At 42.6% G+C, this 25,327-nt stretch overlaps 1 protein-coding gene across 2 annotated transcripts in view; it reads right to left on the bottom strand.

Annotated features, from left to right (window-relative positions):
• Positions 1 to 25,327, bottom strand: part of LOC125880668 (corticotropin-releasing factor receptor 1-like) — a 99,674-nt gene that overhangs the window by 34,750 nt on the left and 39,597 nt on the right. For both annotated transcript variants that reach the window (XM_049563354.1, XM_049563355.1), the window contains 2 exons: positions 16,592 to 16,677; positions 3,126 to 3,232 (listed from right to left, as the gene is read on the bottom strand). In XM_049563354.1, coding sequence (XP_049419311.1) covers positions 3,126 to 3,232; positions 16,592 to 16,677 — 193 coding nt within the window. The remainder of the gene's footprint in view (positions 1 to 3,125; positions 3,233 to 16,591; positions 16,678 to 25,327) is intronic.

The following is a 25,327-nucleotide window of genomic DNA, read 5'->3' as shown; positions in this document are numbered from 1 at the left end:
CAGAGAGCCTTTAACCAGGAGGCAACATGCGGTGTATGAAGGCTGCACCATGTCAGGAGAATATGTGATATTTGATAACGCTGTTTAATACTGTGATGAGATAAATAAACAGATATGGAAGTGTGCTCACTTCTGCTTTTCTGTTGCTTTTATTTACCTCTAAAACACAAACAATGGTTAAATCAAAGGAGCAGTGTGTAAGTGGCGTTTAGTGGCATCTAGCGTCTCCTGGTTAGAATTCCTCCAGTGTTCATTTTTCAGGACAGTTTTACCAAAAGACAAATAATCAGCAGATAAGAGATCTCTTGCTCTCCACGACAAACAGACCAGGGGTCTCATTTATAAACACAGTTTGGTGACGTGGACAGTGAGGTGGAGCCTGATTGTAGAAACTGTTGAATATTTTTTGGCTTTTGTCTGTACGCACATTTTTAGTATGGATCCTACGCGCTGTTTTATAAATGAGACCACGAGTGAAAGTAAAACACATTACATACATACACATTCACATTAAAAAAAAATTTCCGACACTACTTGTCGCAGAGAGGCCGTTAACTACAGTGGCTGATGAGAAAACATAAAACACAAATGTCCCTGTGCTGCAGCCGACACCCTCTACACAAGCTAACACTTTTTTTCTGCATGCATATAAATCTAAATTATTATGTTCAACACGATGAAATTTGAACTGAACACAAACAGCATCAAAAATAAATACATAAATAATAGTGCAGTTTTCTACTGACTCAAAAAATCCCCCAGTATGATATCATAGTGTTTATCGTTGTTGATAAGTTGTTGAAGTTGATATCATGATTAGAATAAAATAAAATAAAAATAACCATGTAATGTGCAGCCCTACTGTGTATTTCAGCAAAGCTTTCACTGATGACTGTACGGCGACCATCAAATCAAATGTGGGACATGTTATCAAAGCTGAGAGGTTGTAGGCTGAACTCACGAGACCAGCGCACACACGTGAGCGCTCAGTGCCCAGAGAGGCAGTCAGAGCTACAGGCTACAGTGAGGCTAAAAACAGAGTTCAAATGAGGTTTTTCCAAACAACTTTTTATGTCGGGGCTTCAGGACACTTGGATCACTACGGACGAGCAGTATGGAGATATTTTGTGGTTTCAATGATGTGTTTTTGGACGTTTGAATCTGGGGCGCCGTCAGCCTCCATTAGGTGGAGTTGTGTTGCTACCTCCTCTCCCCTTGGATCTCTGCAAGTGATGTGAGGACTCTAAAACTTCACCTGAGCCCCCCTCGGCATATGGGTGAGTAGATAATGGCTGAATTTACATTTTTGGGTGCACTATCCCTTTAAGACTTTAGGATAAACAAACACTCCTGAAACTTTGCACAGTTCAGTCCGATCACCTGATCGTTTTATCTCAATACTTCATCCATGTTTCTGATTATATCGATTGTAACATGGAGGTCAACAACACTCCTCCTCTGCTCGTAGCTGGGTGTCTATATCTTCTTACTTTTGTTTGTGGTACTCCACTACACTTAGTCCAATGAACTAACAGCAAGTATGTAAACAAGTATGAGCTTAAGCAGAGGAGCGTCTGTCCTGCTGAGGTTTGACATTTGAAAACTGAGGCCAATCAAAATGCAGGACATCGTCTCAACATGTAGGACGTGGGACAAGGGACATATATGCTGTGCAGTCCTGCACACACGTGACTGAACACACCCAGCTGAGCTGACGGATGCTACGCTAAAGATTTGTTTATATGACAAAACATTCAAAAGTTTAAATGATTTCAACTTCCGGATGAGTTTTGGAGGAATTTAAATGAACTGTGCAGACAGCTGACGGCTGTCGTCGTATTTAGAGCCATCAAGCAGACCAAAGTGGGGCAGCAGTGGATCAGCAGGCACAGGCACTTATTCACTCATTTCAGGATTCGATCCCTGACTCCTCACGTCAAAGTGTCTTTTGCACAAAACTGAACGACTCCTTCGTTATTGTTCATTTATTCTATTTATGTTTCTTGACCGTTGCAGGACTTGCTTTGATCTTTTAATGGCTCTTAATGTGTTTACTGTTGTGCACCAACATATATAACAAAATCCATGGTAATACACCTGATTGTGGTGCATGGTAGAACGTCAGATGAAAGGAGATATAAATGCAGTTAATTTCCATTTTAATTCCTTTAAGCTATGTGAGTGAGAAACCTTCTGGCCTGAACATAACCCTCCAGCAGTGTTAACGTATCCAGGACAGTCTTGTGTTTCTATGTCGAGGATATCCTTAAAGGAAACCCTGAACTTGGAACTCAGAGCCATTTCTATTCTGTCTCACTGTCACCATACACAAGCTTAAAATGCTCCAGCTGCCATTTCACTGTTTTTGAGGATGAACTTTTCAACGGCCTCGAAAATCCAGCTCTTCTCTGCGCTGTAATCCTTTCCCCTCTCTGCCTCCGGTTCTGCAACACTGAGCAGCAGTGTCAACCTTTCTCTCCATCACAGTGGCAGCGGAAACCTTCCCCTAAATGGTTCTCAATCTCATTAAAAAGTGAAGAAGGTGAGTAATAAATGCCAAACTCCTTCACTACCCTGATGCCATTTTTAGCTGGCCGACACTTGTCCTTCCTCCCTCCCCCTCCCCCTCCCCGTCCCCGTCCGAGCCCCGCAGACATGGGTTGTGCATAAACGCTGTCCTGTAGAGCTTCTATTTATTATGTCTCTCTGTGGCCTTTCATGCTTTTCTCACCCCCCGGGGGTGCCTCTGGGATCGATAACAGTCCCGGCTGTTGAGGGTGCTAAGACCTTTCTGTCGTTAACGCTCGGTTTATTTCAGTTTGCCAGAGAAACCCACTCCACCTCCACCGCTCGTCCCAGCAGGCCTCCACAACACTGCTTCCTCTCTGAGATGGGTCTATTATTCCCATTCGAGGGGGAAATGTGCCCTAGTTTTTGCGGGCGTCTAAACCCCTTTACATCCACGGGATTGAGATAGGGAAGGTTTCATCCCATGACCAAATGGTTTTTGAATAAGAACGAGAGGCGCTTTGAAACGAGGGATCTCGAGGATGCTGACGTTTCTGTCACATCAAGGAGGTCTTTAGGATTATCAGCGGACTGGTGGCAGTGGGACCAACACTTACCTCAAACACAAGAAGAGGAAGAAGGCTACGAGCAGAGCCACCATGGAGATGCAGTGACCCAGGAAGTTTATGATCACAGCTATTTGGTAGTGCATCTTGCCTTTTTTCTGCAGAGAGAGAGAGAGAGAAAGAAACAGAGGATGAGCCCCTCTGATTTACAGAAACAGTATTCTCAGAATAATAAAAAAAGGAAAATCCTCTTTGGTCTACTTCTCCTTTTTTAGAGCCGACTCCTGCAGTGGTTGTGAACAGAGGCGGCTTTAGAAACTTTTAAAATAAAACATGAGAGGAAATGTGTTAAGACTCACTGGGGAGCTTCTTGGCAGCAATAAAATGTACATTACTAATAGCTGCGTTGTTTATTCACAATAGGAAGTCAATTCAGTTTCTCAATAACATCAATAAATAGAAACTATTTGTAACTCCAAACACCCACAGCCAGAGCAGGGACAGATTGCAAGGAAGATGACGTCTGTACAAACATGTGAATGTCCTCCGACCCTCCAACACAGCAGACGTTTTACTCATTTTGTCTCTTTGTATTTGATTTTTTGTGTCTTTGTGGTCATTTCTTTGTTTCTTTGTACTCGTTCTGTGTCCTTGTGCTTGATTTTTGTCTCTTTGCAGTTATTTTCTGTCTCCTTGTGGTTGTTCTGTATCTCTGTACGGTCATTTTATTTTTAAGGGGTCGGTTAACACTAACTCTTGGTAGCTGCTGTTTGTCTCTTGGTGATTGTTCTGCATTTCTCTGTAGTTGTTTTGTTTCTATTTGTGGTGATTTTTTGTTTCTTTAAACTGGTTTTGTGTCGTTGTGGTTGATTTTTTTAGTCTCTTTGAGGTCAGTTTGAATGTGTGTGATTGCTTTGTGTCTGTTGGTGATGAATTTTGCATCTTTCTGTGGTTGATTCTTGTCTCTTTGTATTAATTTCCTGTCTCTTTGTCATTGTTTGTTGTCTCTGGTTGTTTTACGTATTTTTTTCTTTGTACTTTTGTATGTTTGATGTTGATATTTGCGTCTTTGTGGTAGTATTGCACCTTTTTGTAGAAGATTTTTAGCTGTTTGTGGTCATATGGCATCAATATGTGGTCATTTTTCATCCATTTGTGATCCTCAGACACGTCTCTGTGGTCATTTTTTCTCCTTTCTGTGTTGATTTAGGTCTCATTTTTGTTTCTTTGTCCTTGTTCTGTATCCTTGAGGTTGATTTCTGTCTCTTTGTTGTCAGTTTCCATGTCTTTGAGGTTGTTTTGTATATGTGTGGTCATTTTAAACATTTTGTGGTTGCTGTTTGTCTCTGTGATTATTTTCTGTCTCTTTGTGGTTGTTTTGTTTCTATTTGTGGTGATTTTTTGTTTCTTTTAACTTGTTTTGTGTCGTGATTGATTTTTGTTTTCTCTTTGAGGTCTGTTTGAATGTGTGCGATTGCTTTGTGTCTATTGGTGATGAATTTTGCATCTTTCTGTGGTTGATTCTTGTCTCTTTGTGAATGTTTTGAGTCTCTTTCTGGTCAATTTCTGTTTCTTTGTAGTTGTTTTACATCTTTGTGATTATGTTGAGTCTCTTTTGTTTGTTTGTTGTCTCAAGATATTCTTTGGGGGCTTTTTGGCCTTTAATGTATAGGACAGACAGGCATGAAAGGGGGAGAGAGAGGGAGTGACATGCAGCAAAGGGCCACAGGCTGGAGTCAAACCCGGGCCGCTGCGGCAACAGCCTTGTTTTTGTGTCGTTGTGTTGATTTTTTTAGTCTCTTTGAGGTCAGTTTGAATGTGTGTGATTGCTTTGTGTCTGTTGGTGATGAATTTTGCATCTTTCTGTGGTTGATTCTTGTCTCTTTGTATTAATTTCCTGTCTCTTTGTCATTGTTTGTTGTCTCTGTGGTTGTTTTACATATTTTTTTCTTTGTACTTTTGTATGTTTGATGTTGATATTTGCGTCTTTGTGGTAGTTTTGCACCTTTTTGTAGAAGATTTTTAGCTGTTTGTGGTCATATGGCATCAATATGTGGTCATTTTTCATCCATTTGTGATCCTCAGACACGTCTCTGTCATTTTTTCTCCTTTCTGTGTTGATTTAGGTCTCATTTTTGTTTCTTTGTCCTTGTTCTGTATCCTTGAGGTTGATTTCTGTCTCTTTGTTGTCAGTTTCCATGTCTTTGAGGTTGTTTTGTATATGTGTGGTCATTTTAAACATTTTGTGGTTGCTGTTTGTCTCTGTGATTATTTTCTGTCTCTTTGTGGTTGTTTTGTTTCTATTTGTGGTGATTTTTTGTTTCTTTTAACTTGTTTTGTGTCGTGATTGATTTTTGTTTTCTCTCTTTGAGGTCAGTTTGAATGTGTGCGATTGCTTTGTGTCTATTGGTGATGAATTTTGCATCTTTCTGTGGTTGATTCTTGTCTCTTTGTGAATGTTTTGAGTCTCTTTCTGGTCAATTTCTGTTTCTTTGTAGTTGTTTTACATCTTTGTGATTATGTTGAGTCTCTTTTGTTTGTTTGTTGTCTCAAGATATTCTTTGGGGGCTTTTTAGCCTTTAATGTATAGGACAGACAGGCATGAAAGGGGGAGAGAGAGGGAGTGACATGCAGCAAAGGGCCACAGGCTGGAGTCGAACCCGGGCCGCTGCGGCAACAGCCTTGTACATGGGGCGCCTGCTCTATTTTGTATGTTTGATGTTGATATTTGTGTCTTTGTGGTTGTTTTGCAGCTTTTTGTGGATGATTTTTTTTGTCTCTTTGCGGTTATTTTTTTGTCATTTTGTGGTCATTTTTCATCCATTTGAAGTCATCTGACATGTCTTTGTGGTCATTTTTGTTTCTTCATGGTCGGTTCACATTTCTTTGCCATTGATTTTTGTCTCTGTGTGGTCATTTTGCTCCTTTCTGTAGTTGATATCGGCCTCTTTGCAGTTGATTTTTGTCTGTGTGGTTGTTTTTTGTTTTTTTGTACTGGTTTTGTCTCTTTGTGGTTGATTTTTGTCTCTGTGATCAGTTAATATCTCCTCGTGGTTGTTTTGTATCTATTTGTGGTGGTTGTGTATCACTCTGTTGATCTTCCTACAGGAAACATCAGCAGTCACACAGAGGTTGTGCTCCCAGAGTCCTGGTCCTGTGGTTGTTCGGCCTGTTGAGTAATCCATCCATAAACCACCTACCTATCAGCCTACCTATAACTCTTGGGGTTTTAAAACATGAACACTGGGAGGCTTGTGAGCGTGCGCACACTCACACATATAAATCATCCACTGGGTCTTCTGGTGCTGCTGCTGAAGGTTTTACACAGAACAAAGACACATCTTGGTCTGAATCGCTGCCTGAGACCACTGTGACTGTCTGTGACTCAGATATCCATTGTGATCGGATTTCCCCCACACTACCAACAGTAATCTGTGCTGTAAGTGGATTTATGTAACCTACTGGTGTCTACGCCCAGATTAAATGTGGACATGTTTAATCTCTGCCCCTCCCACCCTGAAGTACGTCATCCCATTCACTTTAGTTTGCTGCAGCAGCTCTTTAACTCTTCCTCAGTCTGCAGAGGACTAATCACACCAAGGCTTTCCCTTCTGGTGCCTCACTGTAGCTGCATCAGTGTCTGTGTGATGCTTCGTTAATAGTTCACATATTTGTGGGACTGCTTCTCTGAAAAACAGGAAAATTATTTCTTTGTGACTGCCCTCAAAAACGACTGTTACAAAACAAGTCATATGAGTGTTTCCTGATCGGCCACCTCTGGGGCTGACATATGATTTATTTTAGGGTGGGTAAAGACTGACGTCGTGTCTCTCAGTACGTAAATCGATTCTTCAAGTCTAAAATACTCACAAGTCATAATCATTTCTGTCTGCATCAAATGTACTTTGAAGGGTTGGGTCATCTTTTCTACTTTCATATCGTTTATATGTGGTCACGTGACATCACCAGTAGGTGATCCAATCAGCAGGAACCGGTGGGAACAGACGTGGACGGGGGTCTCCTGTTTTTCTAAGTTAAGCACTGAGCCCTTGATTTAAATCTGCCTTTGTCCATTTTAAGCATGTTTTGGAAGAGTTGGTAATAAAGTTCAGCAGCTTGTTTCCCAAATGTGATTATTGACGACTGTTCATAGGTGAATGAACACATTAATAACCACCTTAAAGGGAACTAATAAAACCTGGGCCCTATGTTCAGATCTGCTTTTGTCTAAATGAGTGATAGGATGTTCAATATGTGACATTTCTCCAGTACCAAGCTAGGGCTGCCCTGCGGGCGCTCATCAAACTCAAATGGCTCATCCAGATCCAGTTGGTCAAAATCGGGTACAAATTCGGACATGTTTGTTGTGGCAAGTCAAAACACTCACTCAGAGAGTGAAAGTCTGGCTCTGAAATCTCACGTCTCGCCAGATTTGAGTTGTTGCAGGAAGTTACCGCTGGAGTGACCTTACAAACGCCAGGAGTTCCTCTGTTTGGAGTAGTCATGGCTGAATTTTGACCCGATTTTGACCAACTGGATCTGCATGAGCCATTTGAATGTGATGAGCGCCCGTATTTATTTGAACACGGAGTACACGGACGTACACGGACGCAGAGCTCATTGAAACTGAAGAGCGGACGAGGAGAGAGAGGGAGCAGCAACAGGCAGAGGAACATGTCTGAATCCAGCTAAAGCTAAACACGCACGTTCATTTCTCCTTTCTGTTATGTTGTCAGATAATTATACTAACAATCCGAGCCTATCTGTGTGAAAAAAATGCACTTTTAGTGGACGTATTTTGACGTTGTTTGACGCTGTCTGAGTGCCCTATTATTTAATATAGCGCGCGCTCACGGGCTGCAGGCAGGTCAGCCCTAGCTTCATACTGGAGACATGTCACATATTGAACATCCTATCACTCATTTAGACAAAAGCAGATCTGAACATAGGGCCCAGGGTGAAAACAACATTAGTTCCCCTTTAATAATAACAGTCCCAGTAGGAGTATTACCAGTGCTAGTCGTGCCAGTAAATTCAAAACATAATGTACAAAGCAAGAAATAATCTACTTCCAGGCAATATTCAAAAAATGTTTTGCGACAGGGAGTGGGGAAAATAAAATCTAAAAAAACATAATGTTCATATAACTTTGAAAAGTGTGTGTATTTGAGTGTGTGGGGAGGACTTATGGAGAGGGTTAGATGAGGAGTTAAAGGGAAGCACGACTATAAAGAACTTAAAAAAAGAAAATGTACAGAGAGTTTTTTCGGAGGTATGCAGACGAAGAGGGGCGATGCTGATGGGTTGGTTTATTTATTCATCAGGCCTTGGCTGAGATGATCTTTGTATATTTAATATCTAAATCTTTTGTTTATTTATCGTCATCAATGGTTGTTAATAAGTCTGTTGATAATTTACATTTTAAAGGAGGCATGAACACTGAGAGGGGACAGGCTTATGTAAGTGTACACTTCTTCCTGCTCCTTTTCCAGCATGTCTGTTTGTTTTTATTTTTTATTTTGCTCAGTCATTCATATTCGTTTTTATTAAAGAATGTTTCCTCTGTTTAGCACAGAACACGACCACTTCAACAAGCAGTTGGAGAGGTATAAGTACTGTACTTAAGAACATATTTGAAACATCAGTGCTTTGTTTGAGTCGTCCCATTTCATGATGCTTTAAACTTCAATGAGGCACAAATTAGATTTTACATCCAAAACTCTTTCAAATATGACGCATTTTAAAACATTGAACTACCAACCAGTGTGTGCCTGAAATGGTTTCTGCCTTCAGCCTCTAAAAGGTGTCAATGTGCAGCTTCTCTTCATTTTAATGTACAGCAAACAGAATCATTTGGGGCTTTGTACTGTCGGCCTGAGAAAATCTAACATTTCTGCTCTGAAGAATTGTGACAGCATTTCTGACTTCTGTGTTGCCTAACGACACAATCGTTAAATCGATTCATTTAAAAAAATGACCAGCAGATTAATCCAGTGTGAATATAATCATCAGGTGTGGCCTCATATAAAACAGTAAAACATGAGCTCCTGTTTAAACAGTAAAGCATACAAACACATTATGCTGTCTATCATTACATACACTTTATAAACACTGAGTACTGTTACTTTAAATAGTTTCACAGCATTTTCCTGATTATCTCACTATATAATGATGAAAACTGTGTGTGTGTGTGTTCCACGTTTTTCTCCTCACTGACTTGGTCAATCCATGTGAAATTTGGCACAGTGGTAGAGGGTCATGGGAGGATGCCAATGAAGCAATATTACATCAATTGGCCAAAGGGGGGCGCTATAGCAACCCATTGAAATGTCAAACTTTGAATGGGCATATCTCATGCCCCGTATGTGGTAGAGACATGAAACTTTGCACAGAGATGCCTCTCCTCATGAGGAACACATTTGCCTCAAGAACCCATAACTTCCGCTTATATAGATTTTCCACCATTTTGAATTTTTTGAAAAACACTTCAAATGGATCTCTTCCTAGGAAGTTTGAGCGATCTGCATGAAACTGGGTGAACATAATCTAGGGAGCAATATCTAAAGTTCCCTCTTGGCAAAAGTTGGAAAACTTCCTAAAACTGAGCTTCTATAAGGCAATGAATATTGCGGAGGGCGTGGCTCATCACATAAAGGTGTAGAACATCTCAAGGGTTTCACCCATCACCACGCAACTTTGTAGGCATATGACCACACATAATCTGAGGGGACCCCTCCATTATTGACCCCATCAAACAAAATGGGGGCGCTAGAGAGCTCATTTCTTATCTAGGCCTAACCGCCATATGGATTTTTACTAAACTTGGTAGATATGTAGAACAGGACGCCTCAAGGTGACTGGAGAAATTTAACTCTAATTGGCAACTGGGTGGCGCTATAACAACAGAAAAATGCTTCAAAATGGCTAAAATGCGACCGATCGCTGTGGCTCCCCCTGTGGACCAATGTTGGTGTTGTTTCTAATGTTTGGTATGACTAAGTCATGGTATGGTATGCTGCTGCAACAAGGGCTAGCTGCACCTTTCCCATGTGAACTACCCGTGTGCCTGACTTTGAAGTCAATACAACATATAGACACTTTAACTATCTGCCTTTCAACGTGCTACCTCAACTACTAATGTACAGTTTTAGCCCACTAACTATCCCACTATTGGCAATGGTACTACTGTACTTTCAATAAAGCAATCGTACTATCAGATTCACAAACACTCTGTCTGAATACATTGCTCTTCTTAATGGGTTCAGTTGACTATTTAATCTGCAATTTCCTATGACCTGTGTCCCAAACACACACCATGTGAAACTGTACTTGGGCAACTGTGCACTCAGTGGGTATGAACTAGTATTTACATACTTTAACTTAAGTCTGAGGATATTTACTTGTAATGGAGTATTTTCACCGCATGGTAAAAGTACTAAGGATCGGACTCCTTCCTCCTCCACTGGATGTAATAAACTGTATATGTTTGTTGTGTTTTGTTTTGCTGTCAGGCTACATGTTGTGCTTTGTTTTGGCCATGAAACATTGTGATGCAAATTTCGGAGGAACCTGACAAAAGAAATCAAATCAAAGCAAACAAAGTGGTTTGTTTTAAAAGCACTGACGCACAGCTCATGGTTTCTAAAGCTAATATGAGGCTTCAGCAGTCTAGAGTTGGATAAATCACACGGGCATGTTTTCATCCTGGGAGTTACATATATGTGTATTGTCCCTGAACATTTCCCTCTGCTGCAGTGAAATGCTTCTTTCCACCAAACAAAGGATGTAGATGTTGCCGTCCATGTCTTACAGCGCAGTCACAATATAAAGGGATCATTTCAAGGTTAGTGTGACAGAAGGAGTGATTACAATGATTAGTGACGACACATTGAAAGAGTAATCACTCAGTGTCCATACGAGGATGTGTGCAGTAACACAGACCTGATAAAAAGATGTGAATCAGTCCTTTAACAGACACGGACTTGTGCAGGACTGGCCAACACATCAGGATATAAATCAAGCACACAGGAGGCTTCAGAGCTCGGAGAGGAGGGGGTGGATGACAAGAGGATAATATAGGACCCACCCACCACTAGCCTCAGGTCTGTGTGAAAATGTGTGGGCCACGAGAGTCAAACTCAAACCTGACTCATTCTCCTCCTGAAAGAAACAACAAAGGTACTTATCGTATATTTGAGAAAATAACCTCCAGTGAGTCCCAAAAGGAGAAAAGTATTCTTTTTCCCCACAAATAAACTTTCCAATAAGCCTTTGATCCACGCACTCTCTCCTCCCAGTGGGGCCGCTGCATATCCGGTTCAATACAGGCTGAACTTTAAAGAGAAACTACTTCAACTCCCCCTCCTCCTCCCCCCTGATGTCAATCACGCCACCGCTGTTACCTGGTGATTTATTTCATGGCCACAAAAAGGAAAAAAAATCAAACACACATTTTTAAAAGGTCAGACAGTCTATATCCATCTTCTGCTGGCGATCGATCCGACATCAGAGTCTCTCAGAAAACACTAAATGAAGGCTCTCATTCCACAACATGCTCACAGATCTATAAAGTACAAATGACTACAACTGCACCGCGTCTGGTGACCTAACTGGCAGCTTTTTGTAGTTGGTTCCTTTTTTTTTTTTGGCATTTGACAGATGACAGAGTAAACTGGAAACAGAGAGACATACGGCATGTAACACAAGTCCCAGTGCTAGAATCACACCCCATGGCGTGCACTGAAACCACTCGACATCAAGGTGCTCCACACCTGACAGGTTTAACATGCCGTCACACGTCAGACTAAATCCTTCAGAGATTAATTATATCTCTTTTATTGTTAACAAATCCCACGAAGAGACTTAAACCAACAAGTCTGTGGATCCAGAGCCTGATGAAACCAAACGATCCATGCAATCTGAGTTTTGTATCTGGAATTAAATATGGGAGACAAATAAAACAAACAAACAAAAATGGTGCTTCAAAAATAAAGCTTTATCTGGTTTTTGTACGACACACTGCAGAGATAACTCTGACATGAAAAGCTTGACATTTTAGGAAACATGCCTGTGGCACCGTGTCCGCCAAAGGGTCTTTTCCCAGCTGAGGACAACAGACGCTCCTCAGGAAACACCCAGCTGGAAGCGCTTAAGAGTGCTTTGGAGGCGCAGCAGTTCTCCAGCTGAGACGCTCTGCTTGCGTCTGGTTGCTATGAAACAGAATATCCCAGAAGTAATAATGTCGGTGCAAGGTAGAGTGCTTGTTCTGGATGAAGGGAAGACTGAAGCACGCGAGGAGAGAGGACAGACCTGCCAGTCTGAGTAGGGTCATGAGAGGGAACATACAAACATATAGCCCAGTGGTTCTCAACTGGTCCAGCCACGAGGTCCAGGTTTCTCCTTCATCATTAGTTCAAGGTCCACACAGTGAAATATATCAGAAGCCCTTTTTAAACAGGAGTTGTGCAAATTTGCAGGAAAGCCCAATCAGTCTTTTTTCAGCATTGGCAGTATAAAAACAAAATCGGGGAGTGCAGCAAAATGCCGCCTACCTACTTTTGTTTATACAGAATGCGCCTTTTTCGGGGCAATGGGGGGCGTGAGCAAGTAACAAAACGTGTAGCTCAGCGTGTGACGTAAACAGTGACGTGGGAGGGAAGCCGCGGCTGGTCAGTCCTTCGGTGATTCTCTCGTAAGTCGGCCCGTCCTTCACCGTCCCCGTCATCTGACGGTTAATGGCCTCTTCGTTTGCGAGGACAAGGAGGGCGCGCAATTCCTTGTCTCCCCAGTTGCTCATCTTTACAGTGTCTGTCCGGTTTGTGTTTCCCTCTTGCTACTAGCTGCTCGCTAATTCCTGCTATCAGCTGTTTCCTGTTTATCCACCGCCAGTGGCTCGCACGTGCAGCGTCATCAACAGCTCCTCCCACAAGTCATCAACAGCCCCTCCCACAAGTCATCAACAGCTCCTCCCACAAGTCATCAACAGCCCCTCCTACAAGTCATCAACAGCCCCTCCTACAAGTCATCAACAGCTCCTCCCACAAGTCATCAACAGCTCCTCCCACAAGTCATCAACAGCTCCTCCCACAAGTCATCAACAGCTCCTCCTACAAGTCATCAACAGCTCCTCCCACAAGTCATCAACAGCTCCTCCCACAAGTCATCAACAGCTCCTCCCACAAGTCATCAACAGCTCCTCCTACAAGTCATCAACAGCCCCTCCCACAAGTCATCAACAGCTCCTCCCACAAGTCATCAACAGCTCCTCCTACAAGTCATCAACAGCCCCTCCTACAAGTCATCAACAGCTCCTCCCACAAGTCATCAACAGCTCCTCCCACAAGTCATCAACAGCTCCTCCCACAAGTCATCAACAGCTCCTCCCACAAGTCATCAACAGCTCCTCCCACAAGTCATCAACAGCACCTCCCACAAGTCATCAACAGCGCCTCCCACAAGTCATCAACAGCTCCTCCCACAAGTCATCAACAGCTCCTCCCACAAGTCATCAACAGCCCCTCCCACAAGTCATCAACAGCTCCTCCCACAAGTCATCAACAGCTCCTCCCACAAGTCATCAACAGCTCCTCCCACAAGTCATCAACAGCTCCTCCCACAAGTCATCAACAGCTCTTCCCACAAGTCATCAACAGCCCCTCCTACAAGTCATCAACAGCCCCTCCTACAAGTCATCAACAGCTCCTCCCACAAGTCATCAACAGCTCCTCCCACAAGTCATCAACAGCTCTTCCCACAAGTCATCAACAGCCCCTCCTACAAGTCATCAACAGCTCCTCCCACAAGTCATCAACAGCTCCTCCCACAAGTCATCAACAGCTCCTCCCACAAGTCATCAACAGCTCCTCCCGTTGCAGAAGGCCACCTCGTTGTTTAAACTAAAAGGGTTCCACCAATATGTCTACCCTACGAGGCGGAAAATTGATCACCTCGGATCGACTCGCCAATCTGGCTCTAAACGGCCCAAGATTCGCCGAAAATCTGGCAGTGTAAAAGGAGCTAGTGTCATACTTGCATTTGAACGTGTCGTCAAGCTGGTTTACTGTCTCTGTGGAGTGGCTGCTCATTAGTCGCTCACTCTACAGCAGGAAACAGCACTTGACAACAAGAGCTCTGTGCTGGATTTTCACTGTGCTTCAAAATAAAGTGTGTTTTCTACAAATCTGACACGTTTGTGAGTCACTTGCAGTTCATTCAGAGAGGACCTGCGACCCATCAGTTGGGAGCCTCAGGTATAGTCACCAGTATATGAACATATTTCCCCTCCACTGTTGTCACTGTTGTTCAGCATGTAAGATGTGACGGTTGGTCTTTGTGGTATTTGTCCCTGCTCCACTGTAACTGGACGGCTGTGTAAAAACAGACGAGTGCAGTGTTTGAGCCAAAGTTTAGCGCCTCATCGTGCAGCTGACACTTGAAGCAATGTAAATTTGCAGCGCTCCCCTTGTAGAGAATTTAAAAAAGACCCTAACCTCAGGGAAAAAAATGCTTTGGTGGACACGGCCTGTGAACGTCCTTGATATCGCTCTCATGTTTGTGTGTTAAGCAGCTCGACCTATGAGGGGGAGCTTATTTTTTTTAAGAATTGTAGCAGGGGTAAACAGCGAGCTAACGTGTCCATTTTATATCGCTGTTTTTGTGCAGATGAAATAAACAAGATGCAATGTGTTGACAGGGAACTTCAGAGGCGTTGGCAGGTGTATTTTTTCAGTTACAACAGAATTCCTCCTGCTTTTAGTCTTTATGCTAAGCTAAGCTAATTGCCTCCTAGCTTGAGACACAGACAGCAGTGCTATCAATCCTCTTATCTAAATCTTGGTAAGAGAGCAACTACGAGTGGCTCCCAACATCCTTTGAATCTACGTGTTTTCTTCACCTTCTGTGAAAAGTTAAACATCCTTAGCAACCGCTAACAAATGACCTTCGCGAGACGACTCGCTAAACAAACTGACTCACTTGACATGAACGTGACATCAGCCCGATTACATTAGGTGAAACCAAATTAAATCTGATTATACCGTAACATTCACCATCCTGCTGCTGTAACTGCTAACTAGAGCACCAACTGTGTGTTATTCCGCCACTGAAAATAGTCCCCAACAAATGCACTTCCTGCTGTTTGATAAAAACTACAGCTCCCAGCTGTTTTAGAAAATCACTGAGCCTTTAAAATATATGAAACAATATATTGGAGAAGTGTTTATAAAGCCCACAGTCAGGGTAGAGAGGTCAGACAGTATTTAGGGACGGCCTTCAGTCCTTCTGTTGACAATATAAATTAATACAGGACATGGGCCTAATCCTCTTATTTACTTCCAACAGCTCAACCAGTGAAGTGAAGTATTTCAACTGTTGTATTTATCATCAGTAATGTTGAATTAAAGTGCAGCAACCTGCCTGATAGTTATTATGGAAATGATACCATTTAATTAGTTTAATGATTGTGCTAAAAGGCACAGACAGGGCAGAGACTCGTACTCACATACTGCTGGCTGACAAATGATTCCAGCTTCATCCTTTAAATGCAGGACAGACTCACTTGTCTCTAAAATAATTATAATAAAAAGAGCAGCTCATCAAATCAGCACAGGGTAACAATGTTTATGGAAACTCCACTGTTTAATATTCAGTTGCAGCAGATGGTGAGGTCAGGCAAAACAAAACATACCGTGTCATGTCTCCGTCATGTAATTTTACATTTCACATACAGTACTTCAGATGTCTACTCGTCTCAGGCTGATTTAGGTCAGCGTGTTCTGTCTGAAAGCTTTGTCCTGTGCTGGATGGATCCTAATTAAAACGGGCGCTCATCACCACCACATGTGCACATCACAATACTCCATCCAGGTGGAGGCTAAGAGCATGCAAAACAACAACAACAACAACAACAACAGAACAGCAACATGTGAAAGGATGAAAATCTGGAGCACAGCAGGACCTTAACAGCAGCATGCTCTGCTTTCAGCCGGCTGTGTTTTCTTGCTCTTCATCGCCAGAGGACAAGGGTGTTTAGAAAAATCACAGTTGTTGTGGCTGCCGTTTCTTTTGAGGAATTTACAAAATGAAACCCTTCTTTGGTTTTGTGCGTTCAGAGGAGAAATAGCTGCAGGTTGATTTGCAGATTTCAGGCTCCCACCTACGTATGAAACCAGCCAAGCCCCTGAAACATTAGGCAACATGACATTTAAGCTGCAGTTGCTTTTTGATGCTACTCAATTATTGTGCTTTTGGAGCCTCTAAGTGATGCTGCTGGGCATTTCACAGTGCATTCACTGTATTTATCTTTTGGCCTCTAGTGCCTGTTTATGGCTGCAGGCACTGAGCACCCGAACCCTCAGTCCATATTTACTATAAATGAACCTGCCGCAGTCATCGTCCACTGCCGACCTCGCCGCCTGTGTGGCTGCGTGTTGATTATGTTTCATGCTTTCAGGGTCTTTGTGAAAAGCCTCATTAATCAGTATACATGCACACAAACGCCACAAGCTGTGACATCTTACCTCCTCGTGAAGTATGGCCTTACACATGGAGTAGTTCCCCTTCAGCGCCCACGTCCCATTTGCAAGACATTTCCTATAAACATTATCTGCAGAGAGGAGGAGAAGAAAGAGCACAGAGGGACGCTGTTAAAAAAGATGCTTCTCATATTTTCCTTTTGTTCAGAGAGTGATTCTTGTTTTGGCCTCGTATGCCTGGAAATGCACAAAATGTGAATTCCTGCTCGATGCATAGTGGCAGTGTGACCTTTTCTGCTTTTGAGGCTAATAGGGAGAGATATCGTTAGAGGTAGTCTTACAAGCTGTGACTTTTCACACGTTTGCTGTCAGGACAGTCTGCCACCCTCTGCCTAAGCATTGTTATCGTTCCTTACATTTAGACGGTTGCTTTTTATCACCAATGACCTGCGATCGACCCGCATTTTCTAACATTTTACACAAAACAGTTTGTCCCTGTGTCGTGTTGTGCACACAAGGTGTGGGCAGAGAAAGGCAGGGACAGTTCTTCACATTAACAGTTATTGATGATTCTCCTACGAGCTGTGACACAATTAAAAGGCATATTCTGGCATCTGTATCGCCTCCTTTAAATCAACAGAAAGACTCAGATTGGAGCCATTTTCTGTTTAGAAAAGAAAACACCATTTCTGCACATGGCTGGATAATGCAACCCAAATAGTCGGGGGTCGGCATGAAGGCTCTGACAAGTGATGAGTAAAAATATATTTCTCCATGCAGGCTCGCCCTGTCATCGCACACATTTCTCGCCACATTCACGGGACAGACATGAAATAATCTGTAACAAATTTCACATTTGTCATTTCACATTTATTATTTCTTAAGATGAAGGAAATGAAATCATCAAACAGGATACCGTGGAGTTGAAATACTGCAAATGAGGCAATTTAAAGTTAAAAGGAGCAAAATATTTCAAAGATGATATTTATTTTTACATCATCAGTTGTCTGCAGGTGAGGCTGCTGGATCTGACAGCCTGAGAGCTGAGGTTCACTTCATTTAAATTACAAAGCATGGATGAAACTAAGTTAGTTCTGGTGCCTGCCACTTAATAATGTTAACAGGCTGACACATACATAAAAATGGAAAAAAAAAAAAAAAATCACAACAGTTTTCAGAGGAGAAAAAGCTCTCTGTCACCGGGTTTAGACGATCAGCACTGAGAGCACGGACCAGTGTGTCAGACAGTTAATCACTCGTCCCAAAACAAAACATTTTTCACTCACTTATATGGACAGATCTGACCCTGATCTCCAGGCGGGTCGACTCGGGTCGTTAGAAACCTTTCTCAGTGACAGATTTCAGAGCAAAGAAAGTGGAGAAAGTGAAGTTTGCAGAGCTATCGCTGACACAGTTAAAGCTTCAGTGGGTTTTTCTCTGCATGAGGAAAGCTGTCAACATCCAGAAATAATGAAACACAGCATCAATAAAATGAAGTGCTTGCTAGAGTCTGTCTTCTCTGAGGTTAGCCAACATTTAGCCAAACTGCAAGAATCTACGCTGTCGGCACTGAAGGTAACCTGGCTCCAGGCCTCTGAAGTGCTGTCTGCATCCCAGCGCTCATTAACCCTTTGCTTCCCACAGATGGAAGAACAATGGACCCAAGTTAAAACAGCTCAAATCAATATTCTTTAGGATAACAATGGCTAACATGACAGCTTTTTTGTGAGAGGGGTTGTTCATTGTGACAAATCGACCGAGCATTGTTGCCCAACTGCAGCTTCCCTCATCTCTACAAAACGCTTTATCAGCCCTCCTCACACTGCACTTAGCCCCAGGCTAGAGAAGCTGTCAGCCTGGAGCTAAGGGAGCTGTTAGCCTGGCTAGCCTTTCACATTAAAGCCCCTTTTACACTGCACTAAAAACCTGCTAACAACCGCTAACGTCTGGCTTTTTACTGTAATGGGAAAGGTTGCAATCTGGTTCTGATCAGCACTGATGGAAACACAACAAGCGGCACAATCTTCACTGATGAGATGCAATGATGCACCGCCACAAAATACCGCCCATCTCTCGCCAAGCAGCGTGCAAACATCGATCCAAAGTAGCCCGCACCGAAGAGCGACTGAATAAGTGAGAGATATAAAAAAGAAGTGACCTCAGGCCTCCATGCTGCTTTCTGCTGTTTACTAACCTGTTTTCTGGCCTTTCCATGATGTTGAACGTCACACACCAGAAAGAACGAAACACACAGAGAGGCATACTCATGTGCTGCAGAGCCGTGTACACAGCTCCGGTCTGGTGGCGATGGGAAAAGAGTTTACAGCCTATTTTTAGCGTGTTTATTAGTGTTTAAAAAGATTTAGTTTCACTGCTTCAGTGTCCTCTGATATTGGCTGCAGTGACACTACTGCTCTTACTGTGCTACTCTCACCAAAAAAAACACCTTTGCAATTTGTCAAACTGGTAACGTAAAGAGCAGCCCGTTCAACTACTGCTGCTTTGTCAGTGATTCTGGCATCAGAGCACCCACGCATCAACAACGCTAAAAGCCCAAAATGAGATGAAATGCTGTCAGTAACAACGCAATATAAGGAGCTGGAAAGTCCCAACAGGGCGGACAAGAGGGTGGTGGATGGGTCCATCCAACACACCCTGGACTTTCACCCGAGAGGCCACTGTTCACTTCCTGTGTGAACGTAGAGCCAAACCATGATGTTTTTTTTCTAACCACCTTCTTTTGGTGCCTAAACCTAACATCAACAACAAAGGCAGGAGGATAGCTAGCGTGTAAAGGCCCTGACACACCAAGCCGACAGTCAGCCGTCGACCAAAGTCGGGCCGTCGGTGAGCATCTGTCGCCCTAGTTTTTGTGGTGTGTCCCACACTGTTGGCACTTTGGCGTCGGCGGCTTTTCATCCGATTGAGCGTGTTGAATCGGCGGTGGAGCTTGTCGGTGAGAGAGATCACTCTGATTGGCTGTTCAGGTTTTATTTCCTCGCCCCTGTAGCGAGTGAATCTGCCTGTAGTGAAACCGGGGCTAACTGGTGCTTCCTCCTCAGGCTCCACTTCACTCAGCTGCCCCACAGACCCGCTGCTTCTTCACACTTTAACCTGAATAACAAACCGGAGCTAGCTGGGAGCGGCTAGCGGAGCGTTAGCCGCAGCATGACCGGAGGGAAGCACAGCCAGTTAGCCTCCGCTAGTCTCTGAGCTAGCCCCGGCTCTCCGTTTGGATCCAACCGGAGCACCGAGCCCTGGTTTGTTATTCAGGTTAAAGTGGGAAGAAGCAGCGGGTTTATCGGGCAGCTGAGTGAAGTGGAGCCTGCGGAGGAAACACCGGGACCGTCTGGATGTGATAGTCCGTGGAGGTGCTGCGGTGCTCGGCTGCACAGATAGGAAACCCCTCGGCTGACAGGATGTACCACTCTCTCACTCCGCTCTCTCTCACGCAGGCGCAGAACGTACGTGCTACTTGGCCGTCGGATGTAGTCCGTGTAGTGTGTTCAAATGCAACTGACACAGGGCGACGTGAGGCGACGTAGACGACGCAACAGTTGGCTTTCGTCACCACTAGGTCTTTGATGTCGGTTTGGTGTGTCAGGGCCTTAATACGTAGACGTAAACAGCACTGACATGCAGAGATACGTGACGAGTGGGGATGAGAATACATTGAGATAGCAGTGTGTCAGGTTCTGCTTTTTAAAGGAAATGAGAGATGACACTGTGATCGGTTGAATTTATGTTACACCCAAAACACACCTAGGACTAATTAAGGGACTAAATACAACCCCCCTGCCTTCTGTGCTTTACTCTGCACAGAGGTTATGCGCCATTTAATTAGCACAGGTGGTTGGATACGCCCTAAATGCCCCTACGACATGCACTTTGAGGCTGCATGACGGATCGCTTAATTAGAGCCCCGAGAGTGCGAGCAGGTAGAGTCTAAAATTCTGACTCACAACAATAACACAGTAAGTCTCTGGTCTTTCTCTGGTTTACTGATTAACATCCAAACACAACACTGACATTTCAGTTAAAGCTCTGTTTGAACTACAAAGAGAAACCTGTTAAATGCATCCACAGTATCGTGCTGATGGGCAGAGATGGAGGCTGATAACCTTAAATGCATGTTTAAATAATGAGAAATTTGGGGAAGGATAAGAGATGAAATGGGATTGGGTTGCCTGAGGGCAATAATGTGCAATGAGCTGGGTAAAAATAGCATGTTGACAGTGTAAGGGGACTGTCATCCCCAATCAAGATTACCTAGCCTGTGATATTCCCTAAACCCCAAACGCAATATCCTAGAGAGCTTTAAAATCTGTCTGTGGAGAATTATGTCAAAGTCAAAAGTTCTGTAATAGACGGCCCTAAAACACACACACACACACACACACACACACACACACAGAATTCATAGTTTTGTTAGATTTTTTGGATTCTTAATGGAGTGACATTTTTCAATTTGAGTCCAAGGACGGCAGTTCACTATCTGCATTTTGGATTTTAAACTGCTTTATTTCTCTGGAGAAAATCCATTTCCCATAATCAGACTTCTAACTCACTGAATTTAAGCACACTGGCAAAAAAATTTCCTCAACAAAAAAACCACACATTTTCAGAGCACTCCCATAATTCCTTCTTGTGTTCAAATCAAACCGCATGACTGGACAACTTTCCTCTGGGTTCATGGTCCCAAATAACGTGAACGGATTACACTCAAAGCAATACAGTCTTTTTATTAAGAAAGCACAAATTTAAAAGTGCAGTGAAATTTTTTAAAGAAATGTGTAAAAGCAGAGAAACACAGGCCCACACAGAGACGTCGCAGCAGAGCCAGAAGCTTAAAGGTATAAATGGTAGCGCCGTCAAATCAAGCAGCATGACCTTGAAATAAATTCGTTCTGGCACCGGACCACACAGTGATTTATGACTGTTAAACCTCTTTATAAAAATAGACAGTATTTGTCCTTACATGTATTAAAGACTCAGTGTCACTGAAGATATCCCTTCATGTAATCAAATTAAGCAACATGTTCATTTAGTTATGTTTTGGCTTTGTTTGCACGAGAGGAGGTGAGAGCAGTTTCACAGCTGAAGCAAATTAGGGTGGATTTAATGCCCAGGCACAGTTTCATTACTCCTTAGTTATAATAGCAGCAGCACTGTTGTTGTTAGGGCTGGATTGTTGTGCACAGTGAAATGTGTGGAAAATGTCTGACAGCTGAAATAATTTGGAGGAAGAGTTGGACATTTTAGGAAATGTGCTTATTTGCTTTGTTTGTTTGTGCGAGCCAGATGAGACAACTGGTATCAGATTCATGTCTGTCTGTGGCTGCAGTCAGGAAACAGTTAGCTTAGCATGAAGGCTGGAGGCAGGAGGAGACAGCTCTGTGTGAAGGGAGGAAATATAACCTGCCTCTAAAGCCCTCTAAAGACGCGTTTGGACCCAAAGTTCCAGGGACTTTTAGGACAACTTTTTAAGGAACTACTCCTTCAGCCCGCTCTTACCTGTGTTTCCACCTTGGTCTGCAGAACCATCAAGGTTAGCCAAATTAGTCCTCTGACAAAGCAGCATGACGGAGAGCTCCTGGTGGAGAACACACTGCAGCTGCAGTTCAGTGTGCAGTCGTTACATCTGAAAGTTCATTTAAAAAAATTCTGCTTTGGTTTTGTCTTGCTGCGATGACATTTACTGCTGCTCATAATTGCTTAAAGTTGGATGTAAGGGATGAAATGCAGAGAGAGGAAAACAAGTCTCCACAGTAATCATCTGTTGAGTGCTTGATGGTTATTTATTTGTGCTTTAGAACGTGACCATCATCAGAAAATAACATTTTATATCTCTCAGTCACTGACTTTCTCCCAGCACCGCAGCGTTGTCTCTCTCTTTGTCCCCTTGTCCTGAAATCGTCCAATCATAAATTCGTCCTTGTTTAATGAATGAAGCCACAAACGAGTTGAAGCAGTAGCGCTGTGTGTGTTTGACCGAAACCCCGCCCCTTAAGTTCCTGTATTTTAAAAAAGAATTGGCCCCTTGATCGGGGACTTCTGATGTTGAGGAAAAATAATGTCCAACCTTGACAGGAAAGGAAGGTGAGGAGATAATTCAGACAGCTGTGAGTCACTGGAAGGAGAAAACCAACATCATCAGCAGACGGCTGACTTTCTGTTTGATTAATAACCATAATTTGATTGCTGTGAATTTATTCTAATTATTATTTGGCTTCAATATAAAAAGGTTCAATTGATAAAGAAGCCAACTTGATCCTTTTGTGAAGATTTTATAATCTGTAGTTTGTTTTAAATCTATGGGTCATTTTGGGATTAATGCAGCGATGAGGGACGAGTTTATACGTCGTTATCTGATTCTTTATCTGTTCAACAAACAAAATAATCTGCATTCGTATCTGGACTCGGAATGGGCGGAGTTTAAACCAGAAGTGGGCGCGACTGGGATGTAACTGGAAGCTGTTATTTTAAGCCTGACACTGATTCGGGTTGATCAGCATTTGCTATATTGATTATTTATTAGAAAACCTTTTTAAAAAACAATCTCAGGATTGAGTTTCAGATCATTTTGGACCGTAAAAGAAAGAGATTGAACACAGCTACCAAAATGAGGATGTTCCTTCATGATGAGTACGTACTGTATATCCACACGATAATACTTGTAAAAAGCACATTCTCTGTACCGGTCACTCGTTTCTTCAGCTATTCAGCTCAGCCCTAGTAGCGACAAAGGCTGTGTGTTTTCTGCAGCGATGAAGCATTTTGAGTATCTTTGAGCAGTGAAAGTTATTATTTATTTCTTTTTACTTGTAGGTTCGATTTGTTTATATATGCTACAGTGGTTTGTTTTCCACAGAGCTCTACGGTGCGAGCATTTTACTCACATTTGAGACTAAAAATATTTTTGTGCGAGCAAAAGAAATCATTCAGGAGCACGCTGTGTGAGTACAGATTTCAACCAGCAGCAGAAACTAAAGGTGAATCCCACCGATTGTGGGTTGAACAGGGGTCACAGACGCCGTATTCCTGTCAAATACGGCGGCCATAGTGCTCCGCAGCGCAGGATAAAGCTTACTGGCAACCGAGAAGCCCGGCTCCAGGTCCAATAATTTCCTCTTCCAGAAGTACCTGAACAGCCGAGCCATGGCGGCACACAGGTATGTGGCGTGCCAGAGGAGAAACGAGCCGTTCACATTTCTCTCTTTGTGGCAGTAACAGCCCACAAACCTCACCGCACTTTAGGGACTGTTCTTAACTTATGAAGGGACTGTTCTTAACTTGTCAGGGGAGGAGGGTGGCTGGTTGATTCTTATTTCATTTATTTATTTTATTTTGATCCCCCCTATGTTAATCACTTATTGATGCTGTTTTTGAAGTATGAATAAGTCAATAAGTAATTTATTCCATTGAAATATCATTGATGTATTATAGAAAAGTGATTTATCTTTTTATAAATGACAAAAGGCACATCTGCCTCATTTTTGCTGTGGTATCGTGATACCACTCAGAACCATGATACTTTCACTGGTATCATACCGTGGGTCCCAATTTTGGTACTGTGACAAGACTAGTGCAATAATAAAATCTAATCCTTAATCCTTTCTGTGCTCAACACTGAGGATATTGTATCTTGTAAAATAATAAAAGAAAAAAAAGAAATTCAACTTGCAAGTTGCTCTTTAAAGAAAATGTTGAGGTCCAGTTCCCAAATTGTTGAAGTGGTCCTTTAACACACTCAAGTTTTCAAAACAAAAAACAAATTTTTGTTGTATTTAATTTCAATAGACTCACACTGACCTGCAGCTCTGTGTCTGACTGTGTCTTAAATCTTTGACAGAAGGATGGTGACATATACAATACACTGCTGAATAAAAACAGACTGCACACAATATTTTATGACAAAAAAATCAATGTCAGTCTCTGTCATTTTTTCTAATCCTGTTGGTGAGCAGTGTGAATGAGGCAGTTTTACAGCTGTGGCAAATTAAAGTGGATTAAATGCCCAGACAACACAGTGGCAGTGTTATTGCTGCTGTCACTTGTTTGCAGCAGTTGCAGAATGCAAAGCCTGTTTCCTTTTGGGTTCAAATACGTGGAGACAAATATTTGACAACTGAAAGCAGCTACAGTAGTCTGGCTCTGGCTGAGGTGAGAAACCACACAATACAACACCTCCAGAGCTCATTATGTTGTAGCTTGTTTGTTTTAATCCCAACAAATGCAAAAACAACAATTTATAGTTTTAGGGGAGCGTTACGCGCTGGAAACATTTCTTGGCAAAGTACTGGACAACTACTGTGCACAGCTCTGTGTGAACCGTCCTGTACACGCACCAAAATCAAACCACGTATCCACCCAAATTTTGGATAAATCTTTAAAGAATTTCCAGGAAATCGGTTTCAGAAAATGATTATTAATGTGCGTTTCCCACCACTACTGTGCTACAGCCAGACACCATTAAATCACTGCAAAGGAAGAAGGTGCCACGAGATGATGTCATATAAGAGAGCTCTATAGTAAAACCTCAAACCAACAAAACCCTCTGGAAAATGTGAAGGAAATCTGACATTTACGTTTGCTGTATGTATTCATGTGAGAAAGGTTAGTCTCATCATCACTCCACGCAGATATGATGACTTCAGCTCTTCAGTGGACGTTTGCTTGAAATTCTGCTGTTTTTTTATGTGCAAATTGATAAAAATGTCAATTTCAGGTCAGGTTTATGTTCAGGTTAAACAAACAAGACACAGTGTGTTAATGGTGAGC

This window comes from Epinephelus fuscoguttatus, linkage group LG20 (assembly GCF_011397635.1).
Source record: "Epinephelus fuscoguttatus linkage group LG20, E.fuscoguttatus.final_Chr_v1".
In the NCBI taxonomy this organism is placed as follows: domain Eukaryota; kingdom Metazoa; phylum Chordata; class Actinopteri; order Perciformes; family Serranidae; genus Epinephelus; species Epinephelus fuscoguttatus.
The sequence above is the reverse complement of the archived record's forward strand: the minus strand, read 5'-3'. Positions and strand labels throughout refer to the sequence as shown.